The 16,934-nt window shown below is 33.3% G+C and overlaps 1 protein-coding gene across 1 annotated transcript; it reads left to right on the top strand.

Moving 5' to 3' along the window:
* The first annotated feature begins 9,182 nt into the window (after window positions 1–9,182).
* Window positions 9,183–11,173, top strand: LOC141528742 (uncharacterized). Its single transcript, XM_074244949.1, has 4 exons — window positions 9,183–9,442; window positions 9,619–10,203; window positions 10,391–10,673; window positions 10,744–11,173. The coding sequence occupies exons 1-3, from the start codon at window positions 9,259–9,261 to the stop codon at window positions 10,447–10,449; spliced, it is 828 nt and encodes a 275-aa protein (XP_074101050.1). The 5' UTR covers window positions 9,183–9,258; the 3' UTR covers window positions 10,450–10,673; window positions 10,744–11,173.
* The last annotated feature ends 5,761 nt before the right edge of the window (window positions 11,174–16,934 follow it).

Below are 16,934 nucleotides of genomic sequence, written 5' to 3'. Positions count from 1 at the left end.
TAAAAGTTTAAAATACTAACAACATGAACATCTACCTTATAAATAGTTTAATTGAAAATATACATATATATATATAGGTGCCCAATATGGCGGTGTAACAACACGCTCGAGAGCAAAAGCCACACAGAACGCCTTACCATCTACATCGACAGCAGGCTTACCAGACGATCACGAAGCCTCAATTGAAGATCATACTTCAATTGAAGAGCATATTGTTGAACGACCTGGTAAAAGATTCAAAATCGAACGTGAAATAATTAAACATTATAAGCGGTTTCAAGCTAAAGGTAAAGAAACAACTTTAATAATACAAGAACCGCCGGTTAATACAGATCCCCTACAATGGTTTCACGACGCATTGAGCGATATTGTAACATATATTACAGCGGGTTGTAATGCGCATGACTATATAGGTTTTACAATTAATTATGAAAAACTCACACAGGGTGTAATATGGTCGCGTTTTCAATGTGCAAACGCTGTTACAGGCACTGATTTATGGAATTTGCTTACTAGCGTTTCTCAAAGTGCCGGAGGCTTAACAATCAACGATAAAATTGTTACATCAGCTGTTGTCGCCGGTGTCGCGGGGTGTGGGAAAGTAATTTTATCTCATGAAAATATATTTAAACGATCCATTATAACAATCAATAACAAAGATAACTTATGTTTACCTCGTTCGTTAGTTGTTGCAAAAGCATATATAGAACGTGGTGAGATCCGTTCAGGGTATTTGCAGAAACGATGGAAAAGCATAATTGATGGACGAAGGAGTTTTCAAGAGAAAGAAGCGTTTAAATTATTACAAACTTACCCGGTCGTTATACCGCGAAGGGGTTGCGGTTTAAATCAAATACAAAATTTTCAACACTACTTTGCCCGCTAGGTACAGCTATCGTTGTTTATGAATTTTTAACTTTTGGTAAAGGTCAACCGCTTTTTGACGGTCGTAATGCTGTTCAAGAAGCGTTCGGAAACGTTTGCAATACAATTAATTTATTATATTACCAAGACACTAATCATTTTCAACCAATAATAAATTTAGCGGGTGCTTTAGGCAGTCGTGCATTTTGCGAAACTTGTAATAAAGGATATGAATCAGCACGTGGTCATAGGTGTTCTAAAAAGTGCCCGCGCTGCAACGTGGCACCTGTGTGTAGACAAATATGTAAAAAAACATGCCTTAACTGTAAGCGATGGTTTTCAAACGATGATTGTTACTCAAATCACTTAAAAACTGGTTCGGCTAATTTGAGAGGTAAAAATAAAAATTTTACAGTTTGCGAAGCATTAAAATTATGCGGTGTTTGTTATCGTTATATCTTTCATAATGTAGAACATAAATGCAACATAAATTATTGCAAAGTGTGCTGCTGCGAAAGGCCTCTGAATCATTATTGTTTTATGGCCCCCTTGAAAAAAAAAGAATTACCAAAAGTCTTATTTTTATTTTATGATTTCGAAACACAGCAAAATGAACGTGTAAAAGGTAACCGTAGTACAAGAATTCATATACCTAATCTGTGTGTAGTTCAAAAAACTTGTACTTATTGTTGGGATGACAAATATGTTTCTGAAAACTGTGCTGAATGCGGTGTGCGTGAATTTATTTTTAACGACAAACCTGTAGAAAAATTAATCGATCTAGCTTTAAAAAATACTAAAAAATTTTCGAAAACTATATGTATAGCTCACAATGCTAGAAGTTTTGATGCTCAATTTATTTTGAAATGTATGATAGAAAGGAATAAAACAAGGCTACCGGATTTAATATTAAATGGTACCAAAATAATTGTTATGCGTATAGATAACACGGTTTTTTTAGACAGTATAAATTATTTACATATGCCTTTGAGAGATCTCCCAGAAGCTTTCGGTTTCAATAACGAAGTATCGAAAGGATATTTTCCTCATTTATTCAACAAACCCTGTAATAGGGGTTATGTAGGTCCTATCCCTGTTGTCAAATATTTTTCTCCTGATACTATGTTTCAAAAAGAGCTTGAAAAATTTATTGCATGGTATAATGAAAAATCAGAAGAAAATTATGTTTTCAATTTTGATTCCGAAATCAAATTTTATTGTCGAAACGATGTTATTGTGTTAAGAAGAGCTTGTATGCAGTTTCGGGATACGTTTATAAAGTGTGGAAATGTTTGCCCGTTTTCAGAGTGCACTACAATAGCGTCAGCTTGCTCAAAAATTTATCGCCCTAATTTTCTTAAACCCGATACAATAGGTATTTTACCGGCTACAGGTACATACAGATGGTCTCAGAATCAATCATTGAAAGCTATTAAATGGTTAATTTTAAAAGAACGTGAGTACGGTTATAGAATTACACAAGCAGCGCGTGGTAAAGAACAGCGTTTACCTTCCGGTATAGTGGTTACTTTGAAAATTCTAGAACAGGTAAAAAAACCGTATTACAATTTCACGGGTGTTACTGGCACGGGTGTCCTAAATGTTATAAAGTAAACCGTGATAGAAAACTAAATAATAACTACCAAGAAATAGATAATATGGATACTCGATACGAACGTACCATTGCTATATCCGAAAGAATTCGAAACTTGGGTTATAAATTAATAGAGGAGTGGGAATGTGATTTTGATTTATACTTAACCAACAATCCTGAAACACTTATAGCGTTGCAAAATCACCCTTTAATCAATATAGAGCCCTTAAACCCACGAGATGCTTTTTTTGGAGGTCGTACGGAAAGCTTTATATCGTTATATGATGCAAAAGAAAATGAAAAATTAAGTACGTAGATGTTTGCTCGCTGTATCCTTACATTTGTAAAACAGGTAAATTCCCAATAGGCCACCCTAAAATATATATAGGTAAGGAATGTTCTGAAATTATAGGTCCTAACAAGGATTTATCAAAAGTAGAAGGGCTAGTTAAATGCACTATTTTACCACCGCAGAATTTATACCACCCAGTACTCCCTTGTAAGCTCCATAATAGACTTCTTTTCACTTTATGTCGTTCTTGTGCTCAAGAATTAAAGCAAACAAACTGTACCCATAAAATTAAAGATAGGCTTTTAAGAGGCACATGGGTTGTTGATGAGATAAGAAAGGCCATTCAGAAAGGATATAAGTTACTTAAAGTATATGAGATATGGCATTATAAAATAACGCAGTACAATCCAGAAACAGGTATTGGTGGAATATTTGCAGATGATATTAATACATTTTTAAAAATTAAAACTGAAGCTTCTGGATACCCCAGAGACTGTATTACAGATCAACAAAAACACAATATATTGCTGCTTATAAAAAAGCTGAGGGTATTAAATTAGATAGTGAAAAAGTTGAAGTAAACCCTGGGTTACGTTCTGTAGCGAAGCTCAGCTTAAACTCTCTTTGGGGTAAGTTCGGTCAGCGCGAAAATTTGATGCAGACAGAAATCGTCACGACGCGTGCACGGTTGATGGAAATGTTAACAGACAGTCAAATCGAAATTTGCGGCTTCTTACCAGTAAATGATAAAACATTGTACATAAATTTTATTCATAGTAAAGACGCTCTCAAACCGTCACGTACAACGAATGTTGTGATAGCAGCTTATACAACGGCTCAAGCTCGACTTAAACTGTATAGTTACTTAGAAAAATTAGGTAAGAGAGCGTTATATTGCGATACTGATTCATGTATTTATATTTCATCAAATGGTCTGTACGAACCTCCGACCGGTAAATTTTTAGGTGAGCTGACCGATGAGCTAGAGAAATATGGTATAGGTAGTTATATCACATCATTTGTAACAGGAGGCCCTAAATTTTATGCTTTTACAATACTTACACCTGACGGGTCTATAAAAGAAGTGTGTAAGGTTAAAGGTATAACTTTAAGTGTTTCAACCAGTCTTAAAATTAATTATAAAACCGTAAGGTCTCTTGTCACAGGTGAAAGAAAAAAACCTATTAAAATAAAATTTGACGCTATACGAAGAACATGTTTTCACGCTGTTGTTACAAAGAAAGAAAAGAAAAAAACGTACCCGCAATTTAAGAAAAGAAAGTTTGAAAATAAATACATGACATTACCGTTTGGTTATAAAATGTAATTATATATTTTTCAGGAAATAAATTTAGATAAATTAATATTGTAAATGGAATCATATATTTAACGAAATAAATTCAGATAAATTAATATTGTAAATGTAATTATGTATACAATGAAATAAATGTGTTCAACTATCTTTCTAAGTACGCAAATACAGTAAACGCTTAAAACCTCTCACTTTCCGCTGGCTTTTTCCCGCTTTTTCCTTTTTTCGCATTGACAACCTATTTAAATGTGTTTTCAATTGTTATTGGTTAAAAAAAAAAAAAAATTTAACCACGCCTTCCTTAACCGACACCGCAGCTTTATAAATTTATTCATATACCACAGTTTTTCTTTTACTACCGAGAGTGATAGTTATACACGCTGTGTTTTCAAGTATTCTACACACATTAAAAATTTAAATGGATCTAATTATTGATATCCAGGGCTTCACAGACGGCCGAGGCAAATTTTTACCAAAAGAAGTTGCTTTAAATACTGTAGAGCACGGTATTCAAAGGCACTGGTTGATTAGATCACCATTTCCTTTTAATAAATTACCCCTAAAGGACCGTCATCAAAACACATGGTTAACTTTTAATCATCATGGTTTGAAATGGGCGGATGGTTCCGTTTATCTCTCAAATTTAATTGATAACATCAAATTTTATTCTGAAAAAGCTCATCGTATTTATGTACGCGGGTCTGTAAAAGCGAAATATCTTGAAGAGTTATTACAAAGAGAAATTATTAATTTAGAAGAACCTTCGTCAGAATGTCCTAAGTTTGAGAATTTAGAACCTGAAGTAATTAACTGCGTATTCCATGGAAAGACTTCATTACCGGATAAGCGTTTTTCGTGTGCATTAAATAATGTTTTGTGTTTACAAAAGTGGCTTCTAAAAGAACGTTTGAATACAGAATCTTTTTCATGTAAGCACGTTTAGATTTGTCAGCAAATTCTCAGCTGTAACATCTCTTAAAGACTGTATTGTTAGCTCGTACGCTCATTATATTCAAGCTAGTGTTAAAAGACACATTATTATCACAGTCAATATGTGCTATCCTAAAATGAAAGAAGTGATTTTGAAAGATGAGTCTGGAATATTACCAATAATCGAAGTGCGTGAAGAGGATTTAATGGCCTTTCGGACTTTTGGCCTCATGATCCTCTTTTCCAGATTTTATCAAGGAGCTTAGATGAAGAAACGGTTGTGTGGCTGTCTCTGTGCACACGTCTTGTAAGGCGTCCATCAACGTTTCTACAGGTACATTAAAGATTTTATTTGCTAACTTATGATTTCATGTACTTTCTAACTTTTCTTAAACTTTTAAAACATTGTAGTTTTTGAGAATCTTAGTCAAGACATATTCGAATCAGCCATGAGGTCAGCACCTGAGCTTGTGCAACAAGCTCTTATACCACATCGAAACATGTCGATGAGCAGCAGTGGCAGTGTTAGCAATAGCAGCAGTAGCGGCTGTGGCGGCAGCACTACCGGCAGCAGCAGCCGTGATTAAGATTATATTTATGAATTATATTTATACATGAATTATATTTATCTATTTATATATGCAACGCTTTCTACGACATAAATTATAAAAATAATATCATTGAAATTGTATTTGGAGATACCAATCATTGGAAAATATAAATAAAGTTCCTATTATAGCCGATGAAAATTAATCTATATTATTTATCATCAGTATGTGTTTTTACGATTTACACCCCGTAGATCTGAGCAGAGTCTGTCTTTATATAACATAACATTTTATAAATTAGCTCAGTATATATTATGGATCCACGTTGGAAACATCCATGGACATCAATTATATGCGGTCCTACTGGTTGCGGTAAAACAGTATTCGTAAAAGATTCATCAAACATTTATCTCTAATGAGTGATACAAATTTCTCAAAAATAATATTTCATTACGCTGAATGGCAGCCGGGCTACAATGAGTATATTCATGATAAAAACATTGAGTTTCATGAAGGTCTTCCAATAGGTGAAGAATACGGTTGTGATAATAATCCAAAACTAGTAATTATTGACGATTTGATGCGTGAAGCATCAAATAATGCTATAATAGATCTTTTTACAAAAGGTAGTCATCATAGGAATTTGAGTGTTATTTTTTTGACACAAAATATTTTCCATCAAGGTAGAGGTCAAAGAGATATATCATTAAATGCGAATTACATTGTAGTTTTTAAAAACCCACGCGATAGATCACAAATTCAACATCTAGCGCGTCAAGTGAGTCCGGAAAATACACGTTTTCTACAAGAGATTTATTACGAAGCGACATCTTTACCACACGGTTACTTACTACTGGATTTAAAACAATCAACTCCAGAAAACTGCCGTTTCCGATGCTCTATTTTCCCGGACGACCCATACCAGGTGGTCTATGTGTCGAAAAAAAGTATAAATTATAAAACTAAAAGGAATAATGTACCAGTAGTTCTTTGATAATGGGCGAGCTCACACCTATAAAAAAAAAAACAGCTACGTGTATTACAAGCATTGTGCTATCTAAATAATACGCAACGCTTAGCTGTTTTACGTAAAGCTGATCCTGCTTTAATACGTTGTATTTGCGAGTGTATATTAAACATATTACGCGGTAACGTACATTTAACAACGGGTCATAAGAAAAAATTAAAACGTCACATTACGATTTTAAGAAAATTATCATAAGAGGAAGCAATCTAAATACTAAAAAGAAAATAATTATTCAAAAAGGCGGCTTTTTACCTTTATTTTTAGCACCTGTTCTGGGTGCTTTGGTTGCAAATATAATTTCTAAATAAAACATTTAGTAAAATCATGGAACACGCCCGTAAGATGGTGTTAGTACCTGAGGATAAAATTCATGAGAAATTGGCAGTCTCAGAAAAAAATGAAGATATCGCAAAAATAAATCTTGTCTTACTAGTGGAACAGTGTTAACTAGGCTCGACAATGAAATGTATGAAATTTTAAATTCTACGGGTAAATATAACTCAGACCGTGAAAAATGTCAAGCCTATTTACAAACACTTGAGCGATATCTTAGGATTCTTGAAAATGAAAAAAAATCTGTCAACGCTGCTAATATAGATACCAACATAAATGTTTCAGACCTGGCTGTAGACAACAACAACTCTAAATTCTTCGAGAGTAGTGCAGGTTCTTCCGAAAGTGAAATTGATCATCGTTCTTCATATGATGTAGTTATAGATAATTCGGTTATAGACAGTGTACCTAGAAGATTCAGAGGAAATGCAGCGCGGCTATTAAAAAGACTAAGAAGTGCACCTGCCACGTTAATATCTTGGGACGATAGAGGTCTTGTGACAATTAGAGGTAAAAAAGTAGCACGTTCTAATATCACTGATCTTTTAAACGATGTGTTGAGGTCTAGAAAGAGTGTGAAAGCGATAGGTCGTCAACAGTTTGCTCAAGTACTGCAAACGTTAAACATTCCGCGTGAATACATCGGTAATCGAGCTTATTTTAACGAAGAAATGTCAACTTCTACACCTAGAAGACGATCTGTTAATTTTTCCGTGCCTGAAATACTTACAGAACACACATCCTTAGACGAATTACAATTAAATCAAAACGGTGAAGGTTCTATAAATAAAAACAGTCAAAGTAAAAAAATACCATGGATAAAGTTGAGATAGATAAAAAACTAAAAAACATCTATTATGATCCTATAAGACCAGAAAGTTTTTCAGGTACTAAAAATATTCTAAAATACTCTGCTGAAAACAAATCAGAGCTATCTCAAGATGATGTTAAGGAATGGTTAAATAAACAAGAAACTTTTACAAAGCACCGTATGAATAGGAAACGTTTTATTAGAAGGACTTACAATGTTGAATCAATAGATGATGTCTGGGAAGCTGATTTAGCTGATTTACGAAGTATCTCTACTAGGGTGATTAAAAAAAAAAGAATATTTTTTTTTTCGTTTGGTACTCTGAAAAATAGGTTCCTAAACACCTCTAAGAAAGCCTCTCCAAGCATAAGTTCTTAATTGTAACGGGAAGGTCCTCCTTCTTACAGTTTTCTATTTTTTCTTATTATCAGATAGAAAAATTTATATCTCGCTTCCAACTACTTGAAAAAATATCTTGTTCCTTAGATTTTGTAGGAAATTGAATGCTCTACAAAAAAGGTCTCTTACGATTTTTTCGTAAACCCAACCGTTTAAAAGATATTAACGGTTAAAGTTTGATTATTTTTGGGAAAATTTTTTATTTCTTATGAATTTTATAACTCAATGAAAAAAAATCATTATGAATGATGAAACTCACAGTTTTGTAGGAAATTTACTGCTCTATAAAAATGGTCTCTTATGATTTTTCGATCAAGTTGAGCGTTTACGAGATATTCATCGTCAAACATCAATGCATATCAATTTTTCTAGTTTTTGATCAATAATTCGAAAAACTTCAATTTATTCTGTGAGTTTCAAGGAAATTTAGACAAATTTGAGTTTTTATTATAAAAGCAACTCCTATAGATGTTTTCTGTTCAAAAATTCATTTGAAAGTTTTTATTCTAATAATATTTTTTTTAAATTTTATCTTTAATAATTTAAAATCTTAATCGCGTTGTCATTTATTATTATGAAATTTGTTCAGTGCGTATTTTTAAATTGTTTTTCACAAAATATACATAAAATTTTCGTTCGAGGGGATTTTTGTTTTGAATTCCATTTCTTCTTCTGTTTGTCTTCTGAAACTAACGCCATCTATGTTTTTACTCTCAACTATCTTCAGTATCTACTCATTTAATACCGTATTTTCAGTGTTCCTAAAACTGATCATCTTGAATACGTAATAAAATAATTCATTTTAAATAAGTCTTATAATCATCACATAAATTTATTTATCATCAATTAACCTACAATGAATAAAGAAATACGTTTTATCGGAATACCTCTACAAAGAATTTCGGAACGTAAGTTACCAAAAGTGAAAGAGGTTATGCGTGTGTTTTTCTACCAACTTAAAATTTTAAAGTATTCAATCAAACAAAGTGCTAAAAATTCAGTTGACCAAGTTATTGAACTGTGGAGAAAAATCAGATTCCAACTAGTGGAGCTCCTAATGCAGTCAAAAATTTCTTCGCTATCACAGTCAATGGTTAAAATTACAAAAAAATTTCGATAAAAAGAATTCAGCGCAAAACCAAAAGGAAATGAAATTTCAGACTGATCTTGAACAATTATTCGACATTGTGAGCGAAAAATCCTTAAAAGTGCTTGATGATAATATTAGAAAGTTGTATTTGGATCAAAAATTCGGTACCCATAAAGAGATTCTTTCTAATAATGTACCTGTATCAAACTTAACCACAACTATGATGGGAATAGATGAGAGTAGTAAGTATCTGAGATATTTAATTATTATAAAGTCAGGTAGTAGTGTAACTTTTCATAGATGACTAGATGACATTTGACTAGACAATTTTTGGAGTCCTTTCTTAATTATTTGTCATCAAAATGAATAAATTCTATACATTTTCTTCGTTTAATTTATAAAACAGATCTTATTCCAGACTTAGATCAACCGTCTACCAGTCATGCGATTGTTCCAAGTGAAAAATCAGAGTCGTTCTCTACGTATACATTAAGTGGAGTTACAAATTTTGGATCTGATTCAGAGTATGAACCTCCAATTCCAACAAAACGAGCAAAACTTGATGTCTTAACTCCTGAAGTCATTTTTGGACTCGACCGAGCTAATGTCAGCAGTAGAAATGCGATGTTTATTATTGCTCCGGTTTTACTAGCAGTAGGTATTAAAATTGAAGATACAACGCTCAGTTATAGTTCAATTCAACGAGCTCGTATGCTTCAAAGAGAAGACATTGCTAAAGGACTTAATGACAACTTTAAGACACACGATAAATACGTTGTGCATTGGGACGGAAAAATGCTGAATGACCTTGTTGGATCAAAATCTGTGGAACGGCTACCAGTTATTTTAACTGCATTTGGTACCGAACAATTACTTGGGGTTCCAAAAATGAATTCTGGGACGGCAGACAATCAAACATCAGCCATTTTATCGACATTGAGTGAATGGGGTATTACTAATTATGTTAAGGCGATGTGTTTTGACACGACGGCAGTTAATACAGGTAACTTATCAATGATAATTTAATCTAAAAAATATTTAATTATTAACGTTCTAGTTTAATTTTTATTGCCTACTGAATTTCACTTTTGAAATTATTGAGAATTATTTACTCATTTGGATTTTAAATATAATCTACAATTTGTTGAAAATATTAAATTTAACGATAGTTATCTATTTTCTTTATACAGGAATTCATAACGGTACATGTAAGGCAATTGAAAAGACTTTGGGAAGAGAGTTAATCTAGTTACCATGTCGTCACCACATTTTTGAGATCATATTGAGAAGTGCATTTGAAGTATATTGGCCTGTGTCATCTGGGCCAAACGTACCAATGTTCGGAAGATTTAAAAAATCATGGGATGAAATAAATAAAACTAATTATAAATCTGGAATTGAAGATACTGTTGTTGCTGATATCATTTTGGATAAAAAAATGAAATATCTAGTTTAATTGCACAATCCTTACAGGTATGATTTAACTGCGATTTTAAGAAAAAAATTTTCTTGTTTCTGACAAATTTTTAATTGTTTTTGATAGTTACTACAACCCCGAGATGACTATAAAGAATTGTTGGAATTGTCGTTGATTTTCCTTGGAGAAATGCCTCAAGAAGAAATTTTTTTCAAACGTCCTGGTGCAATTCATCATGCTAGGTGGATGGCGAAGGCAATTTACAGTTTAAAAATGTTTCTATTCAGAAATGAATTTAAACTTTCTAATAAAGAATTGGACGGTCTTCGGCAAATTTGTATATTTATAGTTACACTGTATTTAAAAGCTTGGTTTTCATCAACTTCTGCAACAACTGCTGCTAATCATGACTTGCAGTTTTTGAAAAATTTATTCGAGTACAAAAATATCAATTCATTGATTTCTTCAGCAACTTGTGAAAAAATGATTTTGCATTTATGGTATTTAAGTGATGAACTTGCCATTTTATCATTATTTGACGATACCGTTTCATTGGAAGTAAAAAAATATTGTTGGAGCTGTTAATACTCGTAACGGTACAGATTCTAAAGCTAAAAAATTTATAATTGATAAAAACGATTTGAATTCATTAACGCAAAAAGTCTGAGTGACTTTGTTTCTAAAAAGTCTTTAAATCTCTTTAAAATCTTTGATTTACCATATGACTTCCTTGATAAAGATATTGAATCATGGCCTACTAATGACAGTTACATTGAAAATAAAGAATACTTTAACCAATTGAAAGTTGTTAATGATTCAGCAGAACGAGCTGTTGCATTAGTTAGTGAGTATAATCAATGCTTGACAAAAATGAAGAGCAATTCCAATACTTATTGCAAATTATCAAAGAACATCGAAAAAACTACCCAAACTGCAATAGAGGAAATTATTTACAGTAAAAGTGTACCGTTATGTTGAAAATATTGAAAATTATATGGCAGTTGATAATTAAATAAATAAATTCTTCGATAAAAAAGTGAAACACACTAAATTGAATTATATATTTAAAAAAATGCACTAATTTTTTGTTTTAATGTAATCAAACATGTCCAAGACTAAAAAAACTAATTAAAAAAATAGTTCATAACATATTTCTATTCATAGAAACTCAAATTTGTCTAAATTTCCTTGAAACTTACAGAATAAATTGAAATTTTTCGAATTATTGATCAAAAACTAGAAAAATTGATATGCATTGATGTTTGACGATGAATATCTCGTAAACGCTCAACTTGATCGAAAAATCATAAGAGACCATTTTTATAGAGCAGTAAATTTCCTACAAAACTATGATTTTCATCATTCATAATGATTTTTTTCATTGAGTTATAAAATTCATAAGAAATAAAAAATTTTCCCAAAAATAATCAAACTTTAACCGTTAATATCTTTTAAACGGTTGGGTTTACGAAAAAAATCGTAAGAGACCTTTTTTGTAGAGCATTCAATTTCCTACAAAATCTAAGGAACAAGATATTTTTTCAAGTAGTTGGAAGCGAGATATAAATTTTTCTATCTGATAATAAGAAAAAATAGAAAACTGTAAGAAGGAGGACCTTCCCGTTACAATTAAGAACTCATGCTTGGAGAGGCTTTCTTAGAGGTGTCTAGGAACCTATTTTTCAGAGTACCAAACGAAAAAAAAAATATTCTTTTTTTTTGAATCACCCTAATCTCTACGTTTAACAAGGGTTATAAATATATATTGATGGTGATCGATGTATTGAGTAAGTATGCGTGGGCTGAGCCTCTAATAAATAAAACTAGTCTAAGTGTGACTCAAGCATTCCAAAAAATCTTAAGTAGAAGTAACAAAAGAATACCCCGCTTAGTGCAGACAGATAGCGGAAAGGAGTTTCTTGGAGAGCCTTTTCAAGAGTTTTTAAGAAAAAAAGGAATATTTTTAGAACAGCACGCAACCCTGACGTCAAAGCAGCTATTGTAGAACGTCTAAATAGAACGATAAAGGAGAGAATATGGCGTTATTTTACGTATTCCCGCACAAAAAAGTATTTAGACATATTACAAAAATTATTTACGCTTACAATCACACAACGCATACTGGTATCAAAATGGCGCCGGTAAATGTTAACAATAATACAGCTCAAATAGCTTTTAATAACCTTAAAAACGTTATGAAAATGAGAAGCGCTCTGCGCTCTTGAAAAACCGTAAGCTTAAATATGCTGTTGGTGACTTGGTACGTATCAGTAAAGCAAAGGCAGCGTTTACGAAAGGATATGAGAGTGGCTGGAGTAGCGATGTTTTTAAAGTATCAAGTATTTCCGAATATCGCCAACCACCGGTTTTTATATTAACCGATCTTCAAAACGAACCAATCAACGGTATATTTTATGAAGAGGAATTATCTAAGGTTGAATAAATGTCTTTAGAAAGAGATAATTTTTACATAGTGCTACCTAGCAATAGCAGCATGAAATACTTCCCGGACAACACAACTACTCATTTTATAACGCGTTTGCCCTATCCTTTAGAACTTAACGGATGGTGGGATGTTGCTTTAGTGGAAATCCAGACGCCAATGACAATCTTACATATTCCTAAAGATTTCACGAAAGTTACATTAACCGTTGAATATATAGATACAGAAGATAATAATAAAATAATGGATTCATTCCTTTATTCTAACAACATACCACATGGTCAATATCAAAATATAGGCTCTTTAGTGGATTCTCTCAACAAACTTAAATCTGTTTCAGAGCATATCAATTTTACTTGTAGTGCTGGCGGTTTCATAAAATTTTATACAACATGCAAGTGTGAAAATGCAAGACATACGCTGGCATTAAGTGATCGGCTCTGGCATATATTAGGCTTTGAAGAAAGTTCGTTTTCTAAAGTTATAACAGACGGCCCTGATGACTGTTGCGGATCTAATCCAGCCTCTCTATCTCAAGCTATACCAGGAAAATTATTCGTTTATACAGATATTTGTGAAGGCTACATAACAGGAGATATTCAGGCCCCTCTACTACGTGTTGTGCCTCTTGATCACGATCAATACATTTACGGTTCAACTAAAATTAAAAGTTTTTCGCCTGGCCAATATATACCTCTATTACGTAAAAGTATGGCTACTATCGAAATTGATATAAGAGACGAATATGGTAAACCCGTGCCATTCGAATACGGGACGTTGACAGTAACGTTACATTTCAAAAGAAGTTTTTAAGATTCTCTACGATGATAGACTTCGAGATGATACAATACGGTGACGGTACCCGTAGTTATTCTGGAATAAGCCATGTTTATGTAGGATCACCTTATCAAAGAGGGCATGGTATAGGTAGTTTTTGGGCGGCTTATTCAGAAGAGTATTACCTTTTTTAAAAGCGGTCTTAAGACCGTTGGTAAAGAAGCTTTAAGATCAGGTGTAAATATAGCTACAGATGTTTTGGATCACCAAATCCCCGTTGAAGAATCATTTAAAACGCGCGTGCGCGATTCAGGTAAAAATTTAAAACGTAAAGCCCAGGAAAAAATTGTTAGTCTTATGAACGGGTCTGGCTATATACCTACCCAGTTTGCCTTAACCAACGGTATGAGCAACACACAACCAAACTCAAGAAAACGGATTGTTAAAAAAAAAAAAAAAAAAAGAAAGGCGCATTGTCAAATCTAAAGTGAAAAATAAAAGTAAACTTAATAAAAAAAAGATCGCTATTAAAAAGAAAAACAATAACAATAAAAATAAAAAACTACGTACAGTGGCTGACATTTTTGATAAAAATTTCTAAAATGTCGTTTTTACATGTACATTCGTGTGAGTGTGCTAAAACTGAGTTAGAATTATTTACTCTACCGCCGACCCAAACAACAATTGAAAGTTCCCAATGGGTTCATTATAAACCAATTTCATCATTGACTGATAACTCGCCGATAGAATTTGTTGTTCAAGGTCAAGGGGATGAATACATTGATTTAGCACATACGATGCTAAGGTTATGCGTGGGTATTACCCGAAGAAGCCCTGTGACAGCTAGCGCTCACCCTCCTAAAGTAGCACCTATAAACAATTTTATGCATTCAATATTCAGTCAAGTTGATGTGTTATTCAATCAAAAACCTGTATCAACACCTAATAATTTATATCCGTACCGGGCATACATAGAAACTTTATTGAACTACGGAGCAGATGCCAAAAAATCGCATTTAACTACTGTAGGGTGGTGCTGTGATACCCCTGGAAAAATGGATAGTTTAACCGACGAGAATTTAGGCTTGAAAAAACGAAAAGAATTATTAACGTGTGATAAAACAGCAGATTTTATTGGTCATCTACATTGTGACGTTTTCAATCAAGAAAGATTTTTAATTAACGGTGTAGAAATGCGATTACGATTAACATGTGCACGTGATACTTTTTGTCTAATGGATGACACAGTAAACGGTTGTGTATACAATATTAGTGACGCTAGTTTATTAGTGCGTCGTGCAAAAATTTCACCAGGAACACTTTTAGCACACGCCCGTATGTTAGCTAAAACTACTGCTAAATATCCACTGACCAGAGTTGAGGTTAAAGCTGTTTCAATGGCAGCTGGTGTACATGGCGAGACTATGGACAATATCCTTCATGGCCAAATACCTAGACGTTTAATCATCGGTTTTGTTGATAATAAAGCATTTAACGGCGATGCTTCGATGAATCCTTTCAATTTCCAAAATTTTGGGATTAATTATTTATCGCTGTATGTTGACGGTCGGCAAATACCGTCAAAACTACTCCAGCCTGATTTTGGAAACCGTATGAATTACATAGACGTTTATCACACGTTATTCTCAGGCACAGGTATTCATTTTTTGAACGAAGGGAACTCTATAGACAGATTTGATTACCCTAACGGCTATTGTTTATATGCTTTTGATTTAACGCCCGATTTATCAGCTAATAGTAACACTCATTGGAATTTAATCAAACATGGTACAGTTCGTATAGAGGTCAGATTTGATAAAGCACTGGCTACAACTACAAACTGTATAGTATATGCCGAATATGAAAGTGTTTTAGAAATAGATGCTTCGAGACAAGTAACTATAGATTTCGCCGGGTAAGCAAGCATATAAAATTTAGTGTACGCTTTGCTGTAGTACGGTGGAGACCGATATGTCTTCTGTTGTTATATATATCCAAGGCTTTATAAATAACGACCGTGAATTTTTACCTAAAGAAATAGGTGTAACCTCTCTAATTAACGGTGATACTGCACATTGGATTTTGGCTCCTGAATTCTCGTTTAACCTGCTATCCGAAGAAAGACAGCTCGAAAACAACGCCTTAACCCGAAAACATGGTCTTGAATGGTACGATGGGGAATCAATGGTAAAATACGTGCATACACAGTTACGCTTTTTTGTCAAAATTCTATGAAAATTTATACAAGAGGGAGGGCACAAAAATCATACTTGGAATCTCTACTCTGCAGACCAGTTATAAATATTGAAGATTTGCAAGACAGTCCCTCAGTATCTACGCTGCATCAGCCACGGTTAACCTGTGCCTTACACAGTGTTTTGGAATCTCGAAGAAATCGGAGTCTTGGTTATAATCAGTGTGCTTTGTCTTGTGCTGACTTACTGAAACAGTGGTTAAGTAAGAAAGCAAATTCTGAAGCTAGTGAAAATAGCTACGAACCTTCACTCGTTTGTCCTTGGGGGTGTGAGGCTTGTAATGAACACGGTGCAGGTCTTAAAAGCTATTCAGTATATACCATACCACGCGATTGGAGTGTATCCTGCAGACAGGATCCCGAGAGTCTGGACTAAGCCTACAGCCTTCGTAATAAACACAGATGGATGCCATAAGCCAGGACAGCACTGGGTCGCCATATACGTCGATAGAGATGGCTGTGGATGGTACTTCGATAGCTATGGACTCCCACCGTATATCCCGCAGTATCTTAAACGCCTCAAAAACAACTGTAAATGGTTCAAATATAACCACATTCAGTTGCAAAAAGAAAATTCTCAAGTGTGCGGTCAATACTGTATCATGTTTTTGCATTATATGTCTACTTATCCTTCACTTGATAGATTTATATCTATCTTTGACGGAAGACTTGACAGAAATGATGAGATCGTCGAAGAATATTACAATACGTTTATGAAAATAAAGCCAAAAAAATATAACAATAATTTTGTAAGTGACATAATAGCTAATATTCAATCATGTTCTTAATTTTGTATTCACAATAATCGCTAATAATCAATTATGTACTCCTATTCTTTTTATG

The sequence above is a fragment of the Cotesia typhae genome, unplaced genomic scaffold (assembly GCF_013202065.1).
Source record: "Cotesia typhae breed Kobodo isofemale line unplaced genomic scaffold, CoteBio_Ctyphae contig_44, whole genome shotgun sequence".
Lineage (NCBI taxonomy): Eukaryota > Metazoa > Arthropoda > Insecta > Hymenoptera > Braconidae > Cotesia > Cotesia typhae.
The sequence above is the reverse complement of the archived record's forward strand: the minus strand, read 5'-3'. Positions and strand labels throughout refer to the sequence as shown.